The sequence below is a fragment of the Haemaphysalis longicornis genome, unplaced genomic scaffold (assembly GCF_048455015.1).
Source record: "Haemaphysalis longicornis isolate Haplotype H1 unplaced genomic scaffold, Haemaphysalis longicornis Haplotype H1 scaffold_2, whole genome shotgun sequence".
Lineage (NCBI taxonomy): Eukaryota > Metazoa > Arthropoda > Arachnida > Ixodida > Ixodidae > Haemaphysalis > Haemaphysalis longicornis.
In genome coordinates, this window is record NW_027526295.1 from 131,265,644 (window position 1) to 131,286,557 (window position 20,914).

The 20,914-nt window shown below is 48.2% G+C and overlaps 1 protein-coding gene across 2 annotated transcripts; it reads left to right on the forward strand.

Annotated features, from left to right (window-relative positions):
• Window positions 1–3,691: 3,691 nt before the first annotated feature.
• On the forward strand, window positions 3,692–19,197 carry LOC144169228 (uncharacterized). 2 transcript variants are annotated; one of them, XM_077698282.1, is made up of 5 exons: window positions 5,594–5,772; window positions 8,506–8,671; window positions 10,362–10,615; window positions 13,568–13,727; window positions 18,999–19,197. In XM_077698282.1, exons 1-5 carry the CDS (start codon window positions 5,755–5,757, stop codon window positions 19,166–19,168), a joined length of 768 nt encoding a protein of 255 aa, XP_077554408.1. In that variant the 5' UTR covers window positions 5,594–5,754; the 3' UTR covers window positions 19,169–19,197. The 2 variants fall into 2 exon arrangements, with proteins under 2 accessions (XP_077554409.1, XP_077554408.1); XM_077698283.1 differs by lacking the exons at window positions 5,594–5,772; window positions 8,506–8,671 and adding an exon at window positions 3,692–3,889.
• The last annotated feature ends 1,717 nt before the right edge of the window (window positions 19,198–20,914 follow it).

Sequence of the window (20,914 nt, forward strand, 5' to 3'; positions counted from 1 at the left end):
ATGAAGCTAAGAGTTCGATTTTCCGGACAAACTTTTCCGCGACTGAGCGATGGTGCGACTCGAGGATGACGCCGTGTTGCATCCTAAGCCACCTGGCTAGCTTCGGATTGGATGGGGGTTGATTGGCTTGGCTCTCGCCGGGGTAACAAACCTTGATCTTGGAGGCCATAATTTTGCATGTAGTCTGCGGTGGAAGCAATATCGGAAGCCAGAAACGGGTCATACGTGGCCAGATTTTTTTTCTAGACACCATTTTTTTAGCCACCAGGTGACGCTGACTTATCAGCAACATCATCATCACACTTGTTCTGACCATTCGTGACGTATTCAATAAAGTTCGTTTATTGCGACTCGCGAATTATTCGGACTGCTCTTTTATTCAGACTATTTTTCGTTCCCCCTAGGTCCGGAATATCGGTCGTCTGCTGTATACATAGCATTTCTAACACCCGTGACTAAAGAGACGAGGACAAACAAGACGAACGCAGCTCTTGTATCGTCGGTCTTCCTCGTGTCCCCGTCCTTTAGCGCTGTTCAAAAGTGCAGCTACACCAAATAACTCGGCGTTCTTTGTAACAAGATAGCTTATGCTGACATTACATCCATGGTGTGCGGGGATGTCGTTGCTCGGACGAGTGGAAGCAAGCAGAGCTAAGACTCCAAAAGGAGTGCTTGGGCAAGGGACGAACTTATTGCAGCCACCGCTGTCGAAGCGCGCGCTCCGCCAAGAATGGCAAGCGGCCAGCGATGCCGTCAGTCGTTCGTCGTGTTCCAGCCTTTGCTGTTGTTGGCCCTTATAGGGACCCCGTGCTTCCACGAAATGTTCATCCTTAACGATCGGCGCACAACCGACGAGACGCAAAAGGGAGTAAGCGACTAAGCCGAGTGAACCACTAAAATATCCCTAATCTATAGTTTAGCCGGGAGTAAATTGTTCAGTGCGAAGAAAACTTCAGGCATATTCGAGGCGAAATCTAAGTGCACAACCGAGGGTACCACGGTCCTTTTAGCTAAGAGTACATGCTGAATTGGCTTTTACGATAGCAAATGAAAAAAAAAAGAAAAAAAAACACTACGCGTTAAAAACTGTGCCAGAGAGGCGCCAGGAAAAGAAGTAAGCTCAGGCTGAACAAAAATCCCGGGTCATCTTCACTAACGTGCAACCTGGGGAGCGGGGAAGCATGCGGTGTATAAGTTTATTCTGGACGCCTTGGCGTTTTTGCCTACGGAGATGAAATGGTTGGGGGGTAGAGATATACAGCTTTGCTCTAAGTCGCCTTGTCTTTGAAGCACGAAGCGTTCTAGCGCGAAGCGTTGGAAAACGAGTGTCCCGGTGTGTCCTTTTAGTACGCGTTTTCCCCACAGAGATGAAATGTTCTAGCGCGAGGCGTTGGAAAACGCGTGTCATGGTGTTTTTGTACGTGACTACATGATACTACGACTGCATGAGACGACGACGACATGAGACGCCGACTGCCCGAGTTCCTAAAGGGCTTAGCCCCTAAAAAAGGTAAAGAAAAGGACGCACGTTGCCCCAACGCGGATGCTGCACGATTCGTGCGAACGCGGGAAACTTGAATTGAGCTAACCCCCGTTGCATTAACCATGGGAAGAGGAACGACGAGGAGGGTAAGAGCCCGAGGGGCGGGAGAGGGAGAGAGGGGAGGGAGTTACCTGGCAGGGGCAGCACAAGACAGTCGTCTTTCAACCTTTGCAGCCAAGCAGGCAGATCATCATCATCATCAGCACCAGCATCAGCAGCAGCAGCAGCAGCCTATCTACGCCCACTGCATGGAAAAGGCCTCTCCCATTAATCTCCTATTAACCCGGCCGGTCCTGTGCCAACAGCGACCAATTTATCCCCGAAAACTTCTTGATCTCATCTGCCCATCTAACTTCCTGCCGCCCCCTGCAACGCTTGCCTTCTGTAGGGATCCACTCTGTTACCCTTCTAAGGCGTTGCGCTGCTGAGCACGAGGTCGCGGGTTCGATTCCCAGCCGCGGCGGCCGCTTTTCTGATGGAGGCGAAAAGCAAAAACGTCCGTGTGTACGAGATTTCGGCGCACGTTAAAGGTCCCCAGGTGGTCAAAATTAATCCGGAGCCCTCCACTACGGCGCGCCTCATAGCCTGCGTTGCGTCGGCGCGTTAAACCCTACAATCAATCAATCAATCTGTTACCCTTAATTAATGACCAACGATTTTTTCCCTTCGCATTACAGGACCCGCCCACGTCCATTTCTTCTTCTTAATTTCTACTAATATGTCCTTAACACGCGTTTGTTCTCTGACCCACTCCGCTCTCTTATTGTCCCTTAATGTTACACCTATCATCTTCCGCTCCATTGCCCGCTGAGTCGTTCTCTTATTTAAGTTGAACCCTCTTAGCGAGCCTCCAAGTTTCTGCCCCGTAGGTGAGTACCGGTAAGATGCAGCTGTCAAACACTTTCTTCTTCAGGGGGAGGTGGGGGGGAGCAGGCAGATACGCGCCTAATTTATTTTTAACATTCATTTAGCACCGACTTCAGAACAGTGTACTCCACCGTCGCGTAATATGCCGTTTGTCTTTTTTTATCGATTCAAGTAATCCTGGGATTTCTCATCAGCTGCGGTAGAAAACCATTGTGATTGGATTGCATTGGAAAAACTTCTTTGGGACCTGCGAATAAAGTCATATTGCTAGGTCTTCATGACTTGGCCGGAGTCGTCACCGCAGATGTAGCCAACCCGGCTAGGGGTCCTCCGCTCCCCGTCACCGGGTTGCCGGGGTCCTCCTTCCTGGCCAGCGTCACGATGACTCGCTGGACAGCCTGGAGTTGAAGATTTTGGTCTTCAGTCCGCACCGCCTCCTCGAAGGCAGGTGGCATCGTTCTTGTGTTTGATTGGTCCGGGTATGCGAGGCAATCCCAGACGATGTGTTCGAGTCTTGCTGGAGCTTTGCGACACACCCGACAGGTGACATCAGGGTATGTCTCCGGGTGCATCTTGTGCTTTAGGTAGGGGCTCGGGAGACTTCTTAATGTATGTTCCCTAACACAAATCCCCCTGTGGAAGTGTGAACACTCTTATCCAATCCCAAGTCTCAGCTTCACCATTGTGCACTCAACTGACCAATCCGTACTGCCAACAAAGAAAATTCGGCCAGTGACAGCAACGTCAACGTGCGCACATTTTGACTCAAAATTGGGACCAGCGACGTGGCACCGCGCAGCCCTGAATGTCATTGTGCTTGCACTGAGCGATGCCACACAGCAGAGCGAAGTTTTGTGCCATATGGTACGCTTTACATCGTCGCTGACCTAAATTTCATTGTTGGCTGCATGAATCAACCGATTGTGGGGAAGCTCAACCACATGATTGCGTTAGAGCGAGCCTTCAGGCCCTATTAGCGACTTCGCAAAAGTGATATCCAAGCTGAGAAAACGAATAAGATAAACCGAAAAAAATAATCTTGAAAAGAAGGGGGTTCAGGTTGCGTAGAATTAGGGCGTGTAGGGACAGGGGCAAGCCCGCAAAACAAACTCAAAAATTCCAAATTTGACCCGCTTGAGTTCTCGGGGGCAGTAGCCGGAGGGGAGATTGCGACTCCATAGTACACAAGGTCGACGGGCATTGCGGACTGCTTATCTGTCGCGCTTCTCTCTGCTCGCTCGGCGGAATGCGTCGGTAAGTATAACTGAGATGATACACCATCACTCAGACGCGTGGACGCGAGCAGAGGGGTCGAAGAGGGCTGTGCACAAGGAACCACCAATATGACGACGACGCCGCTGTTGGGGACCGCGGCTTTGGGCAGCGCCCGGCGATGCCGCCAGTCTATTGTGCTCCAGATTCTGATGTCCTGGGCCCTTTTTTGGAGGCAGGGTGCTTCCGCGGAACCGAACCAGAACTGTGAGTATGCTCGGATATGCAGCCTTCTCCGTTTGCGCAACGCAGCTTCGTGACGGCGAAATAATGTACGCAATTGTGCTGTCTTAAAGTGGGTTAAAATATACGATAGATATAATTAATTGGAAGTAACACTAATTAGATAAACAATGACTGCACAAATGAGAAAATACGCTCATGAGGAATAGAGGTTCACATAGCGGACCGACCGTTTAAATTTGTCGCGTGTAAAGATTACACGTGCACTTAAAAATGTCCAGCAGTTCGTGAATTATAGCAAATTTTGCGTCTATAGATATATCTAGGAATAATAAAAACAATGATCTGGATTACGCGTGTTTTCCTTAACTGCCAAATAGTTTCGGTTTCTAAGCCCGAGTTTCTTGATTCAAAAAACAAATAGTTCAACCTCAACGATGCCCGAGAGTTTGAAGACACTTTTATAAGTCCCACCAGTATCTCGAAATAATTTCTTCCGCCGTGCTCGCATATGTGCGCCTAAAATTTTAGCTCAGAATTCTAGGAAAATTTGCACTTTACCACGCCAAAAATATAAACGTGTCTACAGAAGTCCCGTATCGCGTACTGATAGCACTCTTATTGCGTGACTAAAAACTAACTCTTCCCATCTATAAAACAATTCTAAATTTTAATTTTAAATAAAAACAATTATTAGTAGCTCTACAAATTAAACTTCTAACGAGATTACCCGCACCGTTTTGCTGAGTCACAGCCCATAACAAAACCGTTGTGTTTAGAGGCTCGAAATTTTGAAAATGTATTGTACAGTTACTGAAAGGCTCCATGAGACAGAACTTTCGTTTTCTAAATTTCACAAGGGTGAGAACAGGGGTTCAACATTGTTTTTAGTTTTGTTACATAGCGCTAAGTGAAAAATACAGGCGAAGCCTGCCGGGTAAGGGCGCTACACTCGGGAACAATTTAATAATGGCAATAGCTCATGTACGGTATCACTACGCCGAAGCGACGGATCTGGATATCAACGGGCGCGCGCGTTTTGAAAGGAGATTGCTATGAATGCGTGATATCGTCTGCTTTTTCTCACAGAGCTTGTTTGTCCTCGCTTCAGCACTTCATCAGCATATTAAGTCCAAAAAAAAATCACGGAAACGGCTCGTGCCATGTTCAAAATATTCCCAGTAATGCACTACTTGTGCCGCGCGGAGTTACATCCGGCCGAGGTGGTGAGGCGCGCAGCGGCGCCACCACCAGCGGCAACTTCCGGCACCACCATAATCAGCGCTTTTGTTGCCGCTGATGACTAGATGACACATCGATAAGATGACACGTCATCACCCCGCTGCAAAGGGGGGATACCACTAGCAATCATCGATCATCATCATCACCATCGTTGCCGTCCTGTTGTATCCGAGTATAGCTGTTACAATTCAGCGCGAAGAGTTTCGCCGTTGTCCTGTGCAGCCGCGTGGCACGACTTTTGCCCAAGCTATAGTCCGGTTCTAACTGGTTTAGTCGAGACGAGTTAAAACGAGCCCTCCGAGGCGACGGCCGTCCGGTGGACTCCTCTTTCCCTCCTTCTGTCCGACACAGCGTGCACTTACTTCTTTACGGGACCTATCGAAGGTGTTTCGTGCGTTCGTACTTTTGCTGCCATGCGCAAAACGCCCTCCTACTGACGAGAGATTAGGGCGCGCTAAGTCACCACACGGAACGTTTCTCTGCCCGCTCGAGTTGTCATGTTGTAAGCACGCCAGTGTGCTGCTTCCTGTATCATCGCTGTTCTCTACTCGCCATGCATTAGGCAAGTTAAGTTTCGCCCTTGGCTCAGCGCCGTCGAAACGGAGGCAACTACCCTGCAAGCCGCTCGCCCACCATGCTACCATGACATGACGGAGATGACAGAGGTCGGTACTTGCACGCCTTCGCCCATTTAACATAGCCTTAAAATACGACCACAGCGCTTGCTTCCTCGCTGTCGCAAGTGCTAAAGGGGAAGGCAAGGCTTGGAGACGGGCTGCCGCAGTGGGGAGGTTATTAAAATAACTAGCGATGACAAGAGACGAGTGTCGATAGCAAAATAGCGCCAAAGCGGCGAACATGCCGCTGAGAAGGATGTTTTGCCTATATGTTACCATTTTACGCCAACAGCATGCAAAAACAACAGTAGCGTCTTTGGCCACATTCGCATGGTGCGGATAAGGACGGTGCGTGTCATATTTCTGACCTCAATGCGCAATCGCTGTTTCTCCCCCGACACTACCCTACGCTATACAGACCGTCATCCGACCGCCGGGCCCACTCCCTCTGAAGCGCATTTTGACATTACTTGCTGCGAAGAGATAAGTTGAGCGCAGACGCTTGGCGACCCTTTCTGCAAGAAGTCAGTTTTTATGACTACGACCAGAGTCCTTCAAAGCATTGAAGGACTCTGCTACGACGCAGTGCTGCTCACTTCAAGCTCGGCGTCATTTTTGTGGGGGTTCTGCACGCCGTCTCAAATAAACTTCAACGAAATCTATGCAGATCATTACGAAAAAAAATATTAGCACCGAAGCTTTCCATAAGCCTGACGAGTATAGCTAGGTGCCAGCTCCTGAGTTTCGGCTCCGGTCCACTTTGATTTCGAGTGGGCGCCGCCGTTTTTGTCGTCTATTTCAATGCCTTCTGCGGTCATTTCTGAGACTCTCACAGCGGCACAGCTAAGCCACCGCTTACCGTTGAGCCTGGTTGTTTTTGCAGAGATCCCTTGCGCAGTCAAGTCAGATATTACTGGGCCACGTCGCAAGGGCTGTAGGAATACTCAAAGTGTTGAACAATGAGGACGCATCGCGTTGAAGGGGCCATGCAGACAAAACACAAGTTTGGTTCATCAGAAAGATTGCCTCATTAGAATCATACTGACACCACTTTTAACCCACACTTCGCTCAAATAAGCTACATAATTGGGAAAAAAAGGGAATGGCCATGCGACGTGCACTAGCTCATTTCCCGCAACAGAACCTATGATGTCATATGCCCAGCCGTGCGATTGGCTGAGGCCGGCAAAACCAAACGCAAGTTAGGCAGGGCTTTTAAGCTTGCCGAAAGAGCTATTTGCGCTTCATTGTAATGCATATTAATGTTACAGCAGTAAGAAAGGTGGAGCAAACAATGAAAGTTACGAAAATACACGTAAACATAGAACTACCGATGTGCCTTGTTGTTGGTACTGGGCGCACTATATGCGTGTTTTAGCTGCACAGCAGTCCGCAGCTTTGGAGTTGTCTTACACGACACTGGCCGATTGGCGTAAGCTACGTTGTCTTATGTGGCCCTGTTTGTCGAGAATACCCCATGTTTCACGAAAGGATTATTTCTACCGTAACAAAAACAAGCCAGGTGCAAATACGGTCAAAAACAAAGCAACCGCGGATGATGGTCCACGGTTTGACGGTAAGCAATTGGACTGACGGTATACGCAATGCTGCAGAGCCTGATGATGCACTGGAAGTTCGTTTGAACACCTGCTCTTGTGACTTAATGTCAGACGTCATGAAAACCCGTGATTTGGCGGGAGAAACAAAATTTTAACCTACCCTGATTACTTTCTGAGTGATTGTGGCATCATTTGCGCCGGACAAGCTCAAGGGGCACTATAAAACACGAAATCTTTAGAATAAAACAAACTCGTACTTTGTCTGCATGGCCCCTTTAACGATGTCTTATATGCAAGAAACAAAGTTTACATGTGAGTTCTTGACCAGTTAGAAGACGTAGAAGGCACTTTGTGCAATTTCACGGTGAAGTCGAGACAGCGGCAGTAAATGTACTCAATCAATTACACTCCCTTTTAAAGCCAACAGTTGCACGAAATTTGATGGGATGAGAATGTAGATGCACAGACCACAAATACTTGTTAGTACTCCACTCATGTTTGCACTGTTAAAAATTGTCCGCGCTTCTGCTCTCCGTTGCAAATGTCGTTGAAAGACTTAAGCCGTATGGCGCCCCTGCAATGTAAATACCTCCCTTCTCATTTCCGGTCACGTCTCATGCAGTCCCTCTCCCGTCTCGCTCCTCCCAAGATAAACAGGCTAGAGGTTTGCCCAAGCCATTTTAAATTTTCCGCGTTTTACTGTTCCACGCTGGGAGCGTCTATGCTAGCGCTGCCGTAAGCGTACATCACCTGACAGATGAGGAACGGCAGCTCCGTGCAATCTAGACGTTTCCCCATCCCATTAAATGCCATATATTGCACCCCATCGTATATTCCCCGCGATGCCGCTTCTGCGAAACCCCGAAAGGCTCTTTCGTATGGTAGGGGGCAGCGCACACGCCCACTTCACTTGCGAAATCCCAATCTTTCTTCTTACGAGCCTTGGGAGAAAGCTCTGACCAGTTCCGACTTCCATCATCAGCGCGTGCTGGTGTTGAGGGCTGTTGAGGATGGGAAAGCTCAAGGGGTCTTGGACTGAGGACTCCTCCCCATTGCTTTTCGCAATAAACACGTTTACTCTCTCTCTCTTTCTCTCTCTCTCAAGGCTGTAGGGACCGTATTAGAACCAACGTTTATAGAGATAGAGAGAACAACTTTATTGTGTGCCCGGTGAGAAAAGGAAGAGGTTGGAGATCCTCCAAGGTCTTCTTCCCCCTTTTAGGCGGCATCCAGGAGTCCTTGGACCCCGGCGGCGTCTTCAGCCATCCGGACGAGTTCGACTTGCACTTCGGGATCGGAGCTGAGCAGCGCGGTCTCCCACTGCTCCACGGTTCTAATGTCTAAGAAAGGGAGTCCTCTCTGCTGTACCTGTTTACTCTTGATCATAGGTAGGCAAAACAGAAAGAACTCACTCAAACTCAATCACAATTTTTTTCATTCACGCTGTACTCAATCAAACTCAGACTCAAAAAGTTCGTCTGTTCACAAAATCACTCGTACTCACTCATCAAATACTCGCTTGTAATCGTACTCACTTGTACTCAAACTCATTTGTCCTCACGAGTATTCGTACTCACTCTGTACTCATGAGTACTCAATCTGTGCTCATGAATACCCAATGAGTGCCAGTGCTCATGAGTACTACTCATGAGTATACTCATTCTGCACTCATGAGTACTCAATCTGTACTTATGAGTACTCAATTTGTATTACTCACGAATAATCAACTTATCTGCACTGTTAGCTAGGTCGTAGCTCGAATGAAACACTAAGTAGAAAAAATAAATTGTTTAATTGATTAGAAAAAAAACAGGTTACATATAAATCAGGACAGAGGAAGAAAACGTCTGACGCGGTGCAGTGTCGTTGGGCGACTTACTGCGCGAAGGCAAGTACATGTGAGAAAGCGAAACGGAACGTAAGCACTCGCGTTGCGTCTGGCGTCTCCTCTTGTTCTCAGGCCGGGTCGGGCTCAGGGGAGCTCGGGGCTTGTCGGTGCGGCCGTGGCCGTAAACTGCGTTTTTCTGCGTGTCTTCGGGTGGCAGCTTTTGTCATCCGTTTTCTTGTTTGCACTACTGTTTGTACTACTGTTCGCACTACTGTACTCAGGAGTGCATATACTCAAGAGTGCAAGAAATTGCAAAAACAGTATTCATGAGTATTGTACTCATTAGTGCTGTGTACTCATGAGCGCTGTATACTCATGAGTACTGTGTACTCATACTCATGAGTACTCAAACTCATGAGTACTCATAATCATGAATATTGTACTCATGAGTACTCATACTCATGAGTAGTGTACTGATGAGTACTGTACTCACGAGTAGTGGACTTACCCCTGTACTCACTCGTCATCGTACTCACTGTTTTTTTCTGGGTGTGTGATCACTCGTCATCGTACTCACTTGTGAGTTTGAGTACAAATGAGTACAAATGAGTGTACTCACGAGTGAGTATGCCGACCTATGCTCTTGATGGGACACGACCAAACCGTGTGTTGGAGGTCCGCTCTGCCTTTACAAATTTTGCATTCAGCTGTGTACAGCCCCGGGTAACAGCGGTAGTAGGCTACAGTGTTAACTCCACGCCTTTACTCCACGCGCGTTCCGCGCGCCATTTATTGAAGCATTTCGTTGCTGTTACCGTTTGACTTCTTTCAATTGCCCCAGGGGCACCACGGGTGGCCACTTTTGTATTTTTTGGGCGCACTTTTTAAGCATCTCTGCAATATTGGTAAGAAAACACTGCAAATGTCACATATGTATTGATGTTTTGCCTCACATATGCGTAATCTATTGTTTTGGTACAACAACGTTGACAAGTAAGAACATTGCCACCGGACTTGGATGTTAGATATGGCTGTGCGTATATAAGCGTAGCGTTCAACGCTTCCATTAACTTTGGCTGGGCGGCTGAATGGAGTGACATACAGTCGGATCAAAATTTTTGCGTTCAAGCAGCCCGAAGAACACTACCGTCCTTAAAGTGCGCAGGAACCTGCAAACGCGCTGTGAACAGAACGGTAACCCAGTTTTCTAAATAAGGTTTCGTTCTCCCTCTCTCTTTTCCTACTTTCAGTTAACATGACATCGTTGTGCGGTGACCGTCAGACGGGCGTCTATCTGGTCGAGCCGATCGTGCGGTGCTGTCCCTATATGCAAGTAGATGGCGCTGTGCTGACAGACGAAGGAAACCACCACCCGAACTGCGTCGTCACCTTCCAGACTCACTCTATCTTTCAACGCTTGCAGCTCCGCTTCGAAAGGCTGGCGCTCGACTGCAACGAACGTCTAGTCCTTGTTGACGGACGTCACCCAGATGGACCCCACATGGTACCAAGCACGATGTATTTTACCTTATAATGTGTTGCGATCGAACAGGGCGGACGTTAAGGATCTCCAGGTGGCCAAAATTGATCCGAAGCCCGCCACTACGGGCGCTTCGTAGCCCATGGTGTGTCTGCGGCGCGTTAAACCCCAAAAATTTGAAAAGGAAAAGAAAATTAACACAGATAACACATCCAATAAGACCTAAAATAAAAAAGGGGAAATACTTTCACCTTTTTTTTTGTGAGGGAAGTCAGTTTAGGAGCATCGTTGGGCAACTCCTATTGTTTGCTTTTCAGGCTTCCAAGTTTCAGACATGTGGTATAATTAAGCAAGTAACCTTCTGATGAAGGTATCAGGCAGCCCAGGCACTTAGTTTGGGACGAGCAACAAAGCTAGCTTGAGTGCAGCACGTTCTCGCTCTAAAAGGCGAAAAATACAGAGAGATCAGCGTCATTGTAACATGTTGCGGCATTAGTGAATCATGTATGAAGCCATATATTTTATCATAGAAAAATACTAGTATTATGCGATGTGTTTAGTTACGACACTGTCCTACTTCTGGAATGAATTTTCTCAATTGTTCTATGTACCAGCAAAATTAACAAAAAACTTGAGCTGAAGGCTAAAAATAGACCTCTTGTAGAAGCACTGCGTTCACATTCACTTCTCAGTGCAACTAAAGCGCTCATTCTAATGAAAAAAGTCAGCAATTTGAAATGAACGCTGTCCCGCAGAAATGAAAGCTTTTGTATTTTGAAAACATCCAAGACCTAGCTCGCCTGACACTGATCGAACAATTTTGTTGTTAGCAGACAATTCCTCACAACTTCAACGAAGTTTTGTGCCAAAAGCACGAGGGCTCTGTCCATTTTAAGGGGTGCTTTAAATCGGACCTAAAAATGCGGAGGCAACTTGCACACCTATCCGCAAAATTTTTCAGTGAAAATGAAGCACAGAAAATTTAGCACACCTCACGAAAATTCCTACTGGAATAGGCCAACTAGCGCCTACCTAAATTTCGCATACGCATTTTTTTCTCGTCCAGCACCAATCCGCCCGTATAATACATTATTAATTTATAAAGCCACAATTTGCAATGAACTGCAGGGATCGGGTAAGCGAACTGGGATTTTAGATGCGACGCATCTCATTCACCCGCCTTGTCCATGCATGCATGCATCCCTCCATCCATCCGGCGTCGTCGTTGTCCGCGCCAGCTGCGCATGCGCTCTCCGCCGCTCTCACCGCAGCGTTATCTGCGGGCGCTCGCTCCTTGCAATGCCAGCTGTGCGTCGGCGCGCGCTAACGCTCGGTTAACGCATGCGCATGCGCTGCTCTCTCTCATTCCCCTCACCGTTATGCGGCGGTATACAACGCGGTACCTGCGCCGCTCCGCTCCGTCGTTCCAGCGCCGGCGCTCCGATGTCCAACGCTGCTTCAGCAGCGTTGGACATCGGCAGCGGGAAGATACATCAGCAGCGGGGAAAGCTTACACGCCCTGGGAACCTCGTACGTTAGTCATACAAGCCTAAAATTTTGCCACAGTGTGCCGCTGGAGCCATGCTACGGATATCCCGGAGTTGTTTCTCCTAGCTGTCTTCGTTATCAAACGGCGGCCGTGTGTTTTATGCGCCATTCAGTTACGGCCCCCGGACGAAGGAAGCGCCGGGAGAGGGCGCAATCAGGTTTCGGCGGCGCGTGTCCCTAAATCCTGGGCATGCACGCTTCTTGATTGTAGTTTCTCGGGCATATCTTGCACGTGCTCTGCCTTCTTACTGAGCAAGACAATATCGTCTGAAAACCTCAAATGGCTCAAGTATTCCCCGTTTATCCATAATTCTGCGTTGTCCCAGTCAAGTTTCCTAAATACTCCCTCCAGACACGCTGTGAACAAATTTAGCGCTCGCTTTCTGATCGGGAAGTTATCACTTTTATTGTGAAGGATTATCCAACCTATACATCCCTTATACATATATGCCGCATATAAGTCTTATGTAGGTCTCCTCTATTTCCTGGTCTCTTAATGCTTCCAGCACTGTTGCGGTATGTGCTGAACCAAATACTTTTTCATAGCCTATAAATGGCATGCATAGGGGTTTATTATATTCCGCGGATTTTTGTGTTACTGAATTGATTAAATGGATGTGATCTGTTGTAGAGTATCCTTTTCTAAACCAAGCCTGTTCTCGGGGTTGTTGGAAATCCACGCTGTCGCTTGGTTAGCTATTACCTTGGTAAACCGCTTGTATACAACTGAGATAGGGCTGATGGGTCTGTAATTCTTAAGGTGTTCGGTATCTCCTTTTTTTTTAAATCAGAATTATGTTGTCGTTTTTCCGGGCTAGGGGCACCTTTAAAGTCCTTATGCATTTGTAAAAGAGCTCATCAAGCTTTTGTAGCAGAATGTCCCCTCCCTCCTTTGAAAGATCGACGTTTATGCTCTCGTCACCTGCCGCTTTTCTTCTTTTAATGCCCTTGAGGGTCTTTTCGACTTCCACTTCAGTTACTCCCTTTCCAATACGATTCAATTCAATTTTTTCATTTAACGCATTTATACAATGAAAGCAGAAAACATACGTGATGCTTCGCTGTCGTACAAACTTTTTTAACGAGAGGGCATCAGCCATAATACACATTTTCGGCGTACTGTGTGCAGGCCATGTCTACGATGCCGAAAAAAAACTATAGGCATTGGAGCTTAAACTTGATCCTGCGGCAAAGTTACAGTAGAAAATCTGACCTTACTGCTGAACGCACTAGAGAATGTACAGGGGGCACTAGGTGAATTATTTAGTGACATTGCTTTGATCCCAAGCATTGATTTGATCCGATTTATGGGAGAGGCCTTTGCCCTGCAGTGAGCGCATACAGGCTGCTGCTGCTGCTGCTGCCGATGATGATGATGATCGATTGCTTTGATCCAGGGCGCTCATTCTTCTTGGTGCGTGCCTGCAGGCGAATCTGACCTGTGAGACCTCGGTCTCCGACGTGGGAACCCTTCTTACACGGACGGACTTCGTGACCCTCAAGTACGACTCGGATGAGTCGAGCACGCCTACGCAAGATCGTGGGTTCAAGCTGGTCATAACGGCCTTCAAGCAGAGCCATCCTCAAGGTGAGAAATGCCCTAACTGTTTCTTTAGCCATCTGATAAGTGCCTTAGCACTGTTGAAGGGGCCACGAAGATCATTAGAAAGACTACTTTGTCCCCATAACAATGATGCAAATTTTATTGCAAACAAAAAAAGATCATCTAGATATTAGAGAAAACATGTAAAACAGCACTGGCGACTCCACAGCCACATTACGGTGATTTTTATGTGACGTCACATAATCTTGTTTGAGCAGTGGCCGCCGGACAAAGCCACCGCAAAGATAAATGGCTGCGTGATTGCAGAGGAGCATCTAGCTTTGTTTGACATATCACTGCGATAGTTAATTGGTTTTTTTTTTTTTCGTACTGGCCTCTACTGAGTCCCTACTGCTCATTTCGGGCTCGTCACTGTGGTGCGAAATTCAAAAGTTTTTTTTAGATATGTTGTAATGAGACGAAGAAGAAGCGCATTATGGAACATAGCACCATGTTCACTCACCCGCGGGGAAGATGGCGCATAAATACTGGCTCAGCCGTGCTCGCGCCAAGACGGCTGCCTCGCATTCAAATCCATCCCATCGGCTATCATGGTTCGTGTCTCCTTCGTGTTGCCGTCACGTAACAATATCTTGCGTTGTTTTCATTTGAAAAACGTGTTTCCTGGCTGGGATATAGAATATATAATATATAATGAGCTACCAAAGCTAGTTCTTCCAAACTTACGCAGTTTGTATTTTGTGTTCATGATCGCTGCTCCTATGGTTGTTGAGCAATAATCGCTGTCCTTACACTGCAATCACTTCTTGTGATGTAGGGCGCTAACAGGGTGTTTGTCTTGCGGAAAAGTTACAAGACGTGACAAACAAACAAAAAGAAAACTGGCACAGCTTGCACTAGTTTTGCAAGGCTGGAGAAACAGCAGAGCTGGCGGTCCCTCTCCCTTCGTCGGAGACCCGGCTGTTGCACCTCACATGGATTTCCGTACTTGCCGCTGAAAGTTCTCCATGACTGGCAGGCCCGGATCTTTTCGTCCCCAGCATTTCACATCTCTTCCACAGTGGACTACGTTAGCAGGAGCTAGAACCTGCGGCCAAGTCCAAAGCCAATTGACGCCCGCGCTACGAACCCAGAGGAAATGCTGTGCGCCCGGAATGCGATGATAGCTCAATCGGAAAGACGCCGGTTTCTTATTAACGCGAGGGACCCGGGCCGGATTCTGTGTGTGTGTGTGTGTGTGTGTGTGTGTGTGTGTGTGTGTGTGTGTGTGTGTGTGCGTGTGCGTGTGCGTGTGCGTGTGCGTGTGCGTGTGTGTGTGTGTGTGTGTGTGTGTGTGTGTGTGTGTGTGTGTGTGTGTGTGTGTGTGTGTGTGTGTGTGTGTGTGTGTGTGTGTGTGTGTGTGTGTGTGTGTGTGTGTGTGTGAAGGGGTGGGGGGAGCAGTTAATACCGTATAAACCGGATTATAGGTCGACCCGGTATATAGGTCGACCCCCTACCTTGAGGTGGGAAAAGTTGACAAAAAAAAATAATTCGGCACAGAAGCGCACTCACGATGTCTATATTTATTTTCGACGCCCGTTCGTCACTGCCACTGACTATGCCTGCCGAAGTCACTCGTCCGAGCTATCAGAGCCGTCCGAGGATGACTGCTTCGCACTGTCATCTTCCATGCCATCAGGCGCGTTGCTGATGGAGCACTTCCTGAACGCTCGTGTAACCATGTCGTCGGGCAGCGACTGCCCAGAGAAGGACACCCAGCTTGACACGGTCGCAACCGGCCCGTATAGGTCTTTTTGTTGTCGCCGGCTATCCACTCATTGTACAGTTCGCGGAGCCGGTCCGCGCATGGCCTCCGGAGCGATCGTGAGCGAAGTTCCCGGACGAAGTCCGCCACTTTGTTCTCCAACTCGGGGTGCACCGCTTGACGTCCACAGAACGATCGGTTTCGGGGGTTGCGCGCGCACAGCTTAGCTTTCTGGCTCCGCCAGTACAGCACACTTTTCTCTGAAACGCCTAACTGGCGTTACGCCGCCATATTCCCATTCTGCTCGGTGACTCAATCACCGTCAGCTTAAACGCCGCGGTGAACTGGCGTCGACTGCCGCCACTCATCTCGGAATAGAGACGTACAGAAATGTACGCACGCACGCGTAATAGACGAGTAAAAGACGAAAAACTAGAGAAAAGCGAAATCAAATAAAGGCCTGATAGAGCGAGAGAGCAGTCCGACACGAATGGCGATGGCGATTGGCGACGGACTACGCTTGCACATTGTTGCCAGACAACGATTTACATTCTGCCAATGACCGCTATATAAGACGAGGGGTGACTTTTGTGCGGATTTTTTTGGAAAAAAACTCGACCTATATTCCGGTTTATACGGTAGGTTGCCGGATTCACGGTGTAAAGGCAGGGTTCGATTCCCGCGACCTCCATGAACATATTTTTTTCTTGGGGCTTCGAGATTTTCTGTGTGACGGACGGCCTAACAATCTCCCAATCTCCCAAGCCCTGACCAGTTGCAAGGTCGCTGACCTCTTTAAACTGGAGGTTGTAAACACAGTCGTTTTATTATGGACACTCAGTAGTCGCTGCATCTTCGAACATTTAACCTACCCTCTAAGTGTAGACTCTTCATGTGCATTTCAAGAAACAACCTTAGTAAGCATTAACGTGGAGTCATTTAACTCTCGTTGCGTTAAAAAATTGGAGTTTGCAGTAGTTAATTTGTTCCCTCTCATTTGGCACATAAGTTAGCAACATGGTGTGCTTTTTTCACCTTCTGAAGTCTTCTTGAAGAAAGTAGTTCTTGTTACGCGCGTCCCGAATTTTACTGCTGTGGTCATAGAGCAGGCATTAATTGTGGTTTTTATTTTCTTAGCTGCAGATTTGATATTTTATTTGCTTGATCACTCTTTAGAGGCGAGGAAGACGACTTAGGTTACCAAGGTAATGATCTAAGCGTGAAGTTAAATTAATTAAAACCATTTGGAGACTAGGCAGTGGCGACTTAACACATCTGAGTGTTCATGTGCACTATTACTTGGCAAGAAAATCGTGCAAAAATCCATAAATACAGGATTAAAACGCGATGAGAAAATAGTAGACCAAAATTTTTTGAATCTATTGCCACAAAGAAATGGCGAGTTCCTCCATACGCCATGAATAGAGTGAGCACATTTGACTCGCTGCAGTCCCACCAGTCATTGAACAAAGCTGCCCTTAGTAGGCATGCTAGTGGCTGGCTTGACCAGAACCTTACTGCGAGCATTGCCAACAAGTAATTTATAACCCTTGACTTCACCCATCCCAGCGTACTGACAGAAATATCATTTTCGGCTTATAAATTTTACAGAAGTGGTGGCCCACGTCAGCTTACTCTACATCAGAAGTGCACGTGTACGCTTTTTGTGCTAGGCTTACAGGTGGCAGGCTTTTTAGCAGAACTTTGGTGTCGTGCAAAAACGCCAACCCAAAAAAAGCATGCTGTGCGGTGAAGTTTGTACGTAATGCAGCAAAGTCAACATCTATAGCTCTATTATTGGTAAATTTAGAATATTCGAAAGCTTAGAAAACTTCTAACGGTAAAACTGCGCTGCGAATTGAATCTAACAAACACTATTCGCGAAGTATTCGAAGCTTCGAATATTCGTACGCCTCCAGCAAAAAGACATAGGGACAAGCAACGCTGCACCAATTTCCTGTAGCGTGAGGGAAAGCCCGGGCCTCCACAGATGATGACGAAGGCCGGTGGTGGAAAAGTGGACTAGTATAGTCCATTTGACAAGCTGAGAGAGAGAGAGAGAGAGAGAGAGAGAGAGAGAGAGAGAGAGAGAGAGAGAGAGAGAGAGAGAGAGATAAGCGCTTTATTAAAGAACTCTAAGCGAGGGAGGTGGCCGGCAGCCGGAGCCGTGCGGCGACCTTCGTAGCCCGGGTCTGAGCTCAACGCTGAGCTCAACGCTGAGCTCAACGCTGTGGACGCTACATGGCTCTGCCAACCCACCGTGGGGAACAATGGTAGCTAATACCGCCGGCGCATCAGAACGTGTGACGTAGGAGGGCCGCGAGGGATATATATATATATATATATATATATATATATATATATATATATATATATATATATATATATATATATATATATATATATATATATATATATATATATATATATATATATATATATATATATATATATATATATAGGTCCGAAGGCGTAGTGAACACAAAGTAGGAAACCTCGATAACAGCAACAGCGGAGGGTTTATTTCGACGTTTCGAGAAGACTTGTCTCGTAGTCGAAACGTCGAAATAAACACTCCGCTGTTGCTGTTATCGAGGTTTCCTACTTTGTATGTGTATGTGTATATATATATATATATATATATATATATATATATATATATATATATATATATATATATATATATATATATATATATTATTGGACATTTATCTGAGGAGACAGCTGTGAGCCCCCGGCGGTGGTCGGTGAGACGACCTGTCCGCGACACGTGCAGGTGACGTGAATGTGGTCCCCACAGTTTTCAAGTTCCCCTGTTCTTCCCTCCGGCAATAAATGCGTTGCTGGATATACGAAAGATCACAGCATGTCCACTTCGTGATGACGGAAGTTGAGCGAATCTGGTGCGCTGGTGGGTTTTCTACGTTGGGATTTAGCTGTATCTATGCTGAATCGTAAGGGCAGTCGCGCGATCACTACGTCACAGGCAAAGAGCTCACATGATTGCTGGGCAGAGACAATGACAGTTTATTATAGCGTGGCTACGCCAGTCAGGGCGCAGCTCTAGCGCGCCGCAGAGGCGGCCCCCGGAAATAGCGGCATCGCGCAATATCAGGGGTCGGGAAAGGGGCGGCGGCGGTGAAAAGGAGTAGTATAAAGTGGTGCTGTAACCATACTCCCTGCGCATATGGGTAGGCTTCACGGTGCAGCACGCAATTTGGGAAAGCCAGCTTGCAAAGCCCAAGCCAAAGATCAATGCTTTTGCCCCGGCCGATGCTCTTAAAGTCGGCTTCACCTGTAGACACAGATACATTGCTGACGATATTTTTTAAAGGCAAATATACAACGCGTCATATCAAAATGTGGAGGCCCTAGGATATTTTGTTTACTTTATGAAGTATTTTTCATAAGCTGAAAATTGTTGGTATACGCGCGGTCTGTCTACGGGGACGATCTGCTGGATCATATATCCTTAGACCGCTTCGCTGTAAACAACCATTTCGATAAAGTGCCAATTTCAGCGGCTCGTATCGCAACGCCTATGCTTGCAGATGCAGTTGCCGAGCAGGAAGTTCCGTGCCGGGATTTCAAGTGCGCCAACGGCTTCTGCATCTCGAGCAACTTGACGTGCGACGGCGTCAACCACTGTGGAGACAACAGCGACGAAACAGGCAGCGCCGCATGCGTTGCCGAAACCAGCAGCGCCGCAGCGCCGCAGTAACCGTGCAATAAAGGCTTTTCACAAATCTACGGGGATTACTCCGGAGTATGTTGCATTCTCTTAGCGTGCCCTCTGAACACTTACACGGCGCATCTGGATTTTATTCCGATGTACATGCTATGAACACCTATGGGGCTGAAAAAATTCGCCAACGCCGGCTTCAAATGAAAAATTACGGGAGATGCTTAGAATTTGCTAAGAATCAAGGCGAAAGCCTAATAGAACTAACAATTGTTGGTCTACTCAGTAGCTCATGTACGATATCGCTCCGCCCAAGCGACGGACCCGGATGGCAACGCGCGCGCGCGCGTTTTGAAAAGAGATTGCTCTGAATGCGTGATATCGGCTGCTTTTTCTTACGCAGTTTATTTGTTGTCGCTTCGCTGCCGTAGTTTATATGAGCAGATTAAGTCCAAAAAACCATGGAAACGGCTCGTGCCACGTCCAAGATACTCGCAGTAACGCCCTCCTTGCGCCGCGCGGAGTAACAGCCGGCAGCAGTGTTGAAGCGCAGGGGCCACTCCCGGCCTCATCCACCCTCGCAGAGCTGTCTGGACTCCACTTGGCCGCGGATCTTCTTCTAGAGCAGGGGACCCAGGTCCGGGGGGCCATCCTCCTGACTGACTCCCGGTCTGCCCTCCTCCGTCTGCGAACTGACGAACAGCCAGGCAGCTCCACCGGCTACGTAAGGCGGTCGCTGGCGGCCAAGCTCCATGCGGTGGAGGCCCAGGGGGTGTCCACTACGACTTCACTGGCTGCCATCGCATTTGGGCATCATGGGAAACGAGGTTGCAGACGCCCTGGCCAGGGGTGCTGCTCTCCAGGCAGGGGTCCCAGCCTCCCGGGATGTGGCGTCATTCGACGCTGCAAGGACTATCCTGGCCCGAGTGGTGAAGGCCCTGAATCCATATGCCCGAGTGGTCAGTGGTCAGGCCCCACAGGTCCTGCCCGGACGCATCAGCAGAGATGCCCGGTCATTCCTGCTTCGCCTGCGGCTTAACTGCTACAACGTGGGAGCCAGCCTGCACAAACAGGGCCGCCGGGCGTCCCCCACCTGCGCCGACTGCCCAGAGTCCGAGACGCTCGAGCACTTACTGCGCTCTTGCCTCACCCCAGCGACTCAGTGTACCAAGCCACAAGCTGGAAGACTTCCTGTTCCTCACGGGACCAGACGCCATCCGACGGGAGTTCTTTCAGCACCTACTCAACTTCCTGGTCATGGTAGGACTAGCGCAGATTTTGTAGTCGTCGAGCCATGGACGAGACGAACGCGCCATAGACTGTCCCCCACTCTCTTCCCTCTCTCCTCTTTCTTCCCTCTTTTCCGGTCCTTTGAAACCCCCACTCCCCTTCCCTGGACTGGGTTGGGTTGTATGAGGGTGAACTCCCGTTGAGTTCAAAAATATCCCCAGTTTTTTTTTTTTTTTCTCTTCCCTTCTTTCTTAATAAATCACCCCCACCACCACCGTTTCCGTTCTTAACTTGTACCCGTGTATTCTCGTGCTGCTTTGTGGGCCGCCTCGCTGCCTCCCACTGCAGTGTGGGCCGGAGCCTAGACTACGTCGACTGTTTCGGTTGGGGTATTTTGGAGGAGAATTTTGAGTGCCGTATAGCCTAAATGGTACCGCGAATAAAGTTTTGGAGGGTTGTCTTCGAATCAGTGTTTATGATGTGTGGTATCTTCGTCTAATTGCCGAAGGCACGTGTTGTCTCATTATCATCATCCTCATAATCCTCATCATCTCT